The following is an 8,576-nucleotide window of genomic DNA, read 5'->3' as shown; positions in this document are numbered from 1 at the left end:
CTGTACTTTGATGTCAAAGGCTACACCGATCGATCTTCAAGTGGAACACACCTCTTTACTCTGGCGTGTCACGTGACTGAGTGTAATTGCAGTCTCTGCGATTGAAAAAATCGTGTTTTTTCATATCGCGATATTATCGCAAATGCAATTAATCGTTCAGCCCTAGTTTCCATCCAGCAATTTATATTCAATATTTCAAAATTTGCTTATGAACATAAAGCAACACGAACTATCTACTTTGCAGCAGCCTTTCACATCGATTTTAAGTTATGATAATTCACAAATAAATTATTCATATGATTTAAGTTCTATTACTATGTCTTTTTGTGATGACAGACTATATAAAAAAAACAAAAGTTAGGTCAATTCGATCAACCCAAAACCCAGTTCCTGGTACTAATGCATAGGGCAAGGGTAAGCCTCAGGACAACAAGAGAGAAGGTAGAGCGTGAAAAAGGAGAGAAAGAATAGGCTTATCTTGAGAAAGCAGAATGATCTCTCTCACAGCTGCAGGCCCCCTGCCATTCCATCTTTCTCTGCCTCTCTCTCTCATCCATAACACTCCCTCCCCCATTCTGCTGGGGCGTTTAGCACATCTAGAATGAAAAGGGCACTTCTGTGAAAGGCCAGTGCCCCGCGGCCTCCCCCTGGATGCCAGTTGCTGTCGAATCCAATAAAACCCTGCGTCCTGTTAACGGCCTGCCTGAGTATGCTAAAGGGATAATTCTTGCCTACCCAGTCATCAACTGGACTTCTTTTTGCTGCTGATGAGGCACCGCTATGGAAGGGAGCTCCCTTTAGGGGCCAGTCATTCATCACAGCACTGACTCGCACAATAACTCACACTCTTTACAGGGATGGGGCCCATGGCCCCTTGACCTACTACTGCTGCAGGTAACCTGGCTGCACGGCTACAGCGCTACCATGGGCAACTGGTCACATGCAGATGGAGATTGATTCAGAGTCAAACACAGGATGTGGGTTGGGCAATAACATGCGCAAGATCTTTCAAGAGCACAGAGGAGGGTTGCTAAATCACCAAAAACAGTACAGTACTCTCAATAAAGGAATATTTCAGGTTCAATACAAGTTAAGCTCAGTCAACAACATTTGTTGCATAATACTAAATGATTAAAAAATTATAATAATTGTTTCATCCCATGTTTTCTTTAGAGATTAAAGAGGTTCCAGCATGGCACTTGCAATGGAAGTGAATGGAGCAATTCTTTAGGGAGGATTTAAAAGAAACGTGCAATTGAAAATTTTATAAAAACACTTATATTATGTTAATTTGTATACTATTTGTGCTGTAAAGATGTTTAAATCATTTTTTGTCATTTTAGAGCATTATGTTTTCATGGCAACAAAGTTGTAAAACTAGATATAACTTTACACAGAAAAGGTTGTGAAATGAATTCAGTAAGCAATTTCATCACACTAAAATCATGTTAATAGTCATTCTGTTTAAGTCAGGTTTAAGTCTTTTTTTATTGTTTTAAGTTTACAGATTGGCCCCATTCACTTCTATTGTTAGCGACTCAATGTAACCAAGCTGTTGGATTTTTTTTTTTTTAAAGAAAACGAGGGATAAGTGGAAATTTTTATGGAAATCAACTAGTGCTGTCCAACAATTAATCACAATTAATCGCATTCAAAAGTTTTTGTTTACATAATGTGTGGTGTATACTGTGTATATTTATTATGTATATATAAATACACACACATGCATGTATACATTTCAGAAAATTATGTTGTTTATATATTAAATATATTTATATATAATATAAATATGAATAAAAATATATACATGTAAATACATGTAAATATTTTCAAAATATATACTGTATGTGTGTATTTATATACACATAATAAATATACACAGTACACACACATATATTATGTAAACAAAAAGTTCTATTTTGGATGCGATTAATCGCGATTAGTAATCGTTTAATCGCACTAAAATCAACATTATGCAATTATGCCACAAGTACTGACTGAGCTTTATTTTCTATTTTTTACCCACTTTTTTATTTCAGTTTTGTAATTCGTTTTGACATCTCAATTTTTAATTAAAATAACACTCGTCCTACTTTTTCTAAACTGTCTAAACTGTTTTACTCAGATGTACGTCATAATATGGAAGAACAGAACTGTCGCTACTTCGGTTACAATGTGACTGCAAGGTAGGAACAGGAAATACTGATGGTGATGCGCTTACGTGATGTCTCTTCGCTGGTAACATCCTTTCAGCAGGGAGCAGAGGAGGTCTGAGAGGAAGTCTTGGTCTTGTTTCAGTAGTGCTTGCTCAAGTTCCTATCAAACAGAGAACAGCAGGCAGGGGAGGTTAGCTATTATAGCAGGGTTGAGTTTAACCAGCAGCTGCTTTTACGAACTAATGAAATTATATCAGTTTTAACAGTTCAGCCTGACATTTTTATACCACTTTCACTGATGAGAAAATGTTGTGGCTAACTAAAGCCACATAGCGTGAGGCACTCACAGTAGTAATGTGGATTTATGAATTTCATATGGTAGTTTGACATTTTCAGCGAAACAATATAACCTCCTGTTACAAAACTCTTACTAAAGCTAATAGTAAAGGGATGCAATAACAGATCATGTTTGACTACCTTCTAAGGTTGTCATTATGCATTATGACTGAAACCAGAGAAAGACAAATTGCTGTTACAAGGAACTGCCTGTAGAGTGATGGCACTCAACCATAGCCAGTTCAGGAACCAACCTGACAAACTAAACTTCTAAATGTGCACTGAATGTTGGGTGAAAGTGGTGTCACCTTATTTTGATTTTTTAAGCTGTAAAATTACACCACTACAAAGCACTTTTACACACCATTTGGCTTGGATAAACCCAACTTCCTGTATAAATGTTTGTTACTCATCCTCATATGTCTTTGCTTTCTCACCTGTGTGTTAGTGACATTTAGCCCAAGGTCAACTTTGACTGATTAATCAGCACATAGAGTTGGGGTATGTCACAGTAAGTACATTTAAGTATGTACAGTAACAATTAAGCTACAGTGGGTTTTGTGTGGGGAAGCTACAGTCCTCATCTGTCCAAGCACACATAACACAATGCAATATGCAAATATTTAAAAGGATTAAATGCACCTTTTGTATTAACTCTGTCCTTCATAACAAGCACACAACACAGAGCCTAACTGTAGTACAATAACTTGTATAGTTCATTTTAGTTTAGAGGTGTTAACATGACCAAATTTTCCAAGCCTTTCCAAATTGTAGCACCCTTGGTTCTCAACCTTGCACTTCAAAAGTTTGAAGTTAGTTGGACTAAAGCAATTTATGGTCCATCCCTGGTCAACCTCAATTTTAAAAAGATGGTCACACTTTAGTTTGGGGGCCAATTCTGACTATTAACTATGACGCTGCCTCAGTAAACTTCAGTAAAGTTGTTAAGTTTAGGTATGGGGTTGGATTAAGTGATCTACAATATGGTCATGCAGAATAAGGCATTAACTTGTGTTTTATTAGGACTAATAAAAAGCCAATATGCTAGTAATATGCATGCTAATAAGCATGTAGTTAAAAGTGAGAATTGGTACCTAAACTAAAGTGTTACCAAAAAGACAATTCTTTGCTTTAGTAAAACTAAAATCAAACTTTTAAAGTGCATTTAAACATACTTTGTGATGTGATTCAGAAATGTGATTTATGTGAAGGTTAAGTACCAACAGTGGCACAGCTTTGGTCAGAAGTTCTTATTCCTGAAGCAAACTGATGCATTACATCATAACATCTGGCATAGCCAAGTCATGAAATATCTGGGCAACGGTGTAGGCTCAGTCCCTTTGAGGGGCAATCCATGAGCTATTACCATCATGACCTTTGGCAAGACACTTTAGCCTGGGTTGCTCTGAAGGGATTTTCTCAATAATTAGTGTACTGCAATTAGCTCTAGACGAAAGCTTTAGCTTAATGACAATTCCAAGCAAATTAGACATCTGAACAGGCTATGAAAACATTAGGTAAAACCAATACAAAAAGCAATAAGTCACTGTCAATATGAATTAACAACGGAGTACTACAAGAGTATGAAAGTATGATTGGAAGCCACCTGACTTTAAACACCAAACAAGTTGGATGTATGGTAAAATCCTTAAGAGTAACTGCACTGAAAATACACCCAAAAATTTTCCAGGTTCTTGATAAAGCGAATAAGATGGAACTGTGGTTTAACCTTGACCCCCGTCTTCCATTGTCTTGCAGCTATTGGGGGTTTATGAAGCGGCAGTAAGTGGGACTGCAAACTCCAGCCTACTGAAAGGAGCAGAAGAGAAGCTAAGCGAAAGCATGAGCCCACAGCCACGGCTAGGCTGACCCAGCATGCACTTCTCTCTCCTCAGGATGCCCAATGTCACCAAGAAAGAGGGAGGGAAAGATCGAGAAATGTAAATGGCCAGTGCTCCATCACTGGTCCATCTCAAGGAGCTTAGCGACTGCGGTTGCTTTCCTTTCACGAGGACTCAGCGAGCCGCTCAGTCCCTCAGGCAACAGGGAGCACTTTTCAGCTCCCATATAAAACATCCTCCCCCTTTACTCCTTCAGAGCAGAGTGACACTACAAAATTAACTCAAGGGTGAGAGAGGCAGCCCACCCATTCATTGTGAGATTCACTCAAGCTGCAGATTGCCATTTCTCTCTAGAGAAATGGCGGAGAGAACGGGGTCACGGAGGGTCAGCTCACACAACTCCTGGCTGTGGAGAGGCACGGAAACCAGGAGCCCAGTGTCAGCAGGAGGAAAAACAGAGGGAGAGCTTGAAAAACAGGATGAGACACGTTTGTGCTTAAGGTGAAAAAATGCACTGTCCTTAGATTGTTCTCTAGGAAAAGATGTCAGTGGTATTGCTTAACATGCTGAATCTATTAGGATATTTTGGGTTGATTGTTGAAGCAATTTAAAAGCTATTGATTATCCCCTCCAGGTACTCAAAGAGTCTAAAGTGTCCATGAAACTCCTTATTGAAGGAGACAGTCTGCTCAGACAGGAAGTCCAGAGGTGAAATGGATCCACCGTAACAAAAAGGCTTATGGCCGGACAAATTTTGTACCTCTTCATGTTTTCATCTATTTGTATCCATCTCTTCACAACTCACTGACACTCTGAATGTTTGGGGTTGTCATGAACATCCAGGATCATCTTCGAGTGATGGGCCATTCTGGCCTTCCACACATCCCTCAGATCCTCCGTTACGCCTACAAAACTTCCTGGTCCCTTGACAGTTAGAGGGCCAGAGTGGGCCCATCTATCAGTGCAGCCTCGACTTTGATCACACTTCAAACCTGAGGCCGACTGCGGGGGATTAACACAACCCCACTTTGCTTTTGAAGTGCCATCCAGTGGCTCAGATGGCAGAGAAGGGGAATTAATGTTGTGCATGTCCTTTCCTCCACAAAGTCTCCTTTAACAGCTCCCTGAAGATCTCCGACCTCTATCTTCTTTCTTAACCAACTAGCAAAACAGGTATGGCAAGTGCACAGCACAGTTGGGCAAGAAACCAAAGTGATAGCATTTGATGAGTCATTATGAGTAACATTGTCAGTCAAGTCCAAGTTTAAAGAGAGTTCATCCAACAATGACAATTCTGTCATCATTTACTCATGCCGTGTGATATTTTTAAGAATAGAGAGGAAGACTTGTTTTAATAGTTCAAGCAAATCTTTAACATGGCTGACATGGTAGGTAATATGACATCTGCAGTTCAAGAATGTTTGAAGTGACACTACTGAAAACAGTTCATTAAATCATTAGGTTGTATATTTTATCAGTCTCAGAGCTAACTGAACATCACTGATAAAGGTTTGTGTATCTGCCATGACAGCTTTGGCAAAACTGAGCCGCCCCCAGTATCAGTCCTTGGTGCACACCAGAAGCTCTCTACAGATGGTATACGGACAATTAACAGCTTTTGTTGGGTAAGGGAGCAACAGGAAGACAGTGAACGTCCCTCTATCTGTATAACGTCCACCCCACTCCCTGAACTGTATCTCTTGATAGCACACTTTCAACCTACATAACAGTTAGGGCTGCACGATAAATCGTATGCGATATTTAACGCGCATCTTGTCAGGATCGTGGTTTTGTGCAGCTTGTCAGTGAACAACGGCTCTGTGTAGTAAATGCTGCTCCATGTGAAAGCCCGCACGTGATGGAGATTTACCGCTGATTACAGAACCGGCTTTACTGACAAGATGCGCGTTAAATATCGCATGCGATTTATTGTGCAGCCCTAATAACAGTACAGCAACATTATGAAAAAACTTTCACAACCTAACTGTGGATCTTACAATAACTTAGACTTTCTTCTTGTATAAAGTTTTTGCAGTGCAACAGATTCTGATGAGCAATGCTGGACTGGCCACTGAGGATAACGTACAGTGGAGTGATACAATCCAGGTAAGTTATTGTTCCTCTTTTCCCAAGAACTTAACCATTCATAAAGTTGCTGCCCAAATAACCAGTGAGAAAGTGCATTATTACCACTTATTCTTCCAGACATTCAGTCCTCTGACAACCCTAGCTATTTACCCTTTCTACTGCAAGTACAATATATACTGTATAGTTTTACAAATAATTATGGCTCATCCAGTGAAATTTATAAGTGTATTACTTTTTTAATGTCTTCCATTTGTAACTAAGTACTAAAAGAGTTATTTAATTCAAATTAAAAATCACAAAATAATAAGATTAGATTATGTAGCTTTAACTCACCCCACTCTTCTTGTCAGTCAGCTCGACTCACTCTCCTCACTGGATAAATTAAATCTGATCTGTGTGAGATTGACTGTCGTTCGGCACGCTGCATTGAGTAGTTTTTAATTGTAGTGTCTGTTCTTTTACTGAACTAAATGATTTTTATTACTATAAAAAATCTAAATGACGGTGGGGGTCAGTGACATGGTGGGCAAGTGACGTAACTGGTGTTGCGGCTTAATACCGGTATCACCGTCTATTGCGGCAAGCCTAGCTCTCATACTAGGTTGTTCGAAAAACACATTATTTTTCACATATTTTACATTATTACAACACCTCTCTCCCCAGTCTGGCATGAACGGCTCGAATAGTTCCTGTAGCAAATGAAGGCCCTCCTTCTGAAATACGAAATGTGCGGTGATCAGCCCCACTCGGGCCTGGTCGGGAAATGTCATGCCCCTTACCATAGCCGCCTGCGAGCTTCAGTGTAAATATTGTGTCTTATTGTGTGATTTAAACCCGGATGATTGTAACCACAAGTTCGTCTGCCTTGGGAAAGCTAGGATGTCTCCGACATAGTGATAACACTCGTTGCCTTCTCTAGTGCAGCTCAACCAGGTCTCGTCCCATTCGTCAGTATTTGTGATATCACAAATCCTGGAAAATATGCGTTGTAGTCCAAACGAGGCGTTCATTGTAGTTTTTAAAGTGATTTCTGTTAAATAAAATATCTCCTTTTGAAGTGGACTTTGAGCTTTGTAACTTTGCAGATCTTTTTTATGCTCAAACAGCAACATTACAGACTAACTAAAGTTGAAAAAGTGAAAAAGCATAATAGGACCCCTTTAAATACTAAATTCATAACTAGGCATTATTATACGGTTGTGTAAAATGCAAAACATTTTTGGGTTCAATTTCAATAATATTTTGGTCATAACACCCACCAGTCAAATTTTAGAAAGGGTCAAGAGCAGGGCAGCTTAAACGGCAGAGCTGGGCTACCCGTCTCAATGTCAGGGCCAGGTGCAACAGGTGGCCATGGATGGGTGGCCAGACACATCCAGGGTTTGGGATCATTGCGCAGGCGACTGAATGGGGATCATTAACTCTAGGAAACCTCCCTTCACAATGGCCTCCCCATATTCTCAAGTCTCTAGCGTGGCCTTCACTTGGTGGTCTTGTTGCCAACATTTTGAACAGGATATTAGCCTATACCACCAGGTGCAATAATGTGCTTATGTATGGACCATTAACATAGGACTAGTTTGCCAGGGAAAGTATTAACAAAACTGAGCATTGGGGCTTAATACATGCACAATGACGCTTTATGAACACAGAACAAAAATAAGTCTTATCAAAACATTAACAAATACTACGGCAAAATAACTTCTCATTACTTACAGTGGCAGTACTCGCTGTTTATTAAAGGGGCATATGATGCTTTTTTAAAGATCATTATTTTGTGTATTTGGTGTAACAGAATATGTTGACATGCTTTAATGTTCAAAAAACACATTCTTTTTCAAATACTGTATTTAATACTGTACATTATTGTAGGTCCTCTATGCAAAGTCCCTCCTTCCGAAGAGAAAGGAAAACTTGAAATCGCATCATATGACACCTTTAAAGTATTCCTGCTAAAAAAAAAAGTCAACAGATTAAAGGGGTCATATGACGTTGATAAAAATAAAATTATTTTGTGTATTTGGTGTAATGCAATTTTTTTTTTTTTTTTTTTTACAAAGCTCATCGTTCTGAAAAGCGCGTGTGCTCTGATTGGCCAGCTATCTAGTGCGTTGTGATTGGCCGAATTCCTCAAGCGTGTGAGGGAAATGTGCGT

General features: G+C 39.3%; 1 protein-coding gene and 1 long non-coding RNA gene across 3 annotated transcripts in view; one reads left to right on the top strand and one right to left on the bottom strand.

Moving 5' to 3' along the window:
* LOC107732809 (uncharacterized) overlaps nucleotides 1–280 on the top strand; it is a 14,437-nt gene extending 14,157 nt beyond the window's left edge. Inside the window, exon 3 of the long non-coding RNA XR_001638909.1 lies at nucleotides 268–280. This is a non-coding gene — a long non-coding RNA (uncharacterized LOC107732809). The remainder of the gene's footprint in view (nucleotides 1–267) is intronic.
* The window catches only part of cecr2 (CECR2 histone acetyl-lysine reader), a 39,128-nt gene that overhangs the window by 18,286 nt on the left and 12,266 nt on the right, over nucleotides 1–8,576 (bottom strand). For both annotated transcript variants that reach the window (XM_016544220.1, XM_016544221.1), the window contains exon 2: nucleotides 2,222–2,316. In XM_016544220.1, coding sequence (XP_016399706.1) covers nucleotides 2,222–2,316 — 95 coding nt within the window. The remainder of the gene's footprint in view (nucleotides 1–2,221; nucleotides 2,317–8,576) is intronic.

Source organism: Sinocyclocheilus rhinocerous, unplaced genomic scaffold (genome assembly GCF_001515625.1).
Source record: "Sinocyclocheilus rhinocerous isolate Xijiao unplaced genomic scaffold, SAMN03320098_v1.1 scaffold2415, whole genome shotgun sequence".
Classification (NCBI taxonomy): domain Eukaryota; kingdom Metazoa; phylum Chordata; class Actinopteri; order Cypriniformes; family Cyprinidae; genus Sinocyclocheilus; species Sinocyclocheilus rhinocerous.
This window is presented reverse-complemented; position numbering and strand designations above follow the sequence as displayed.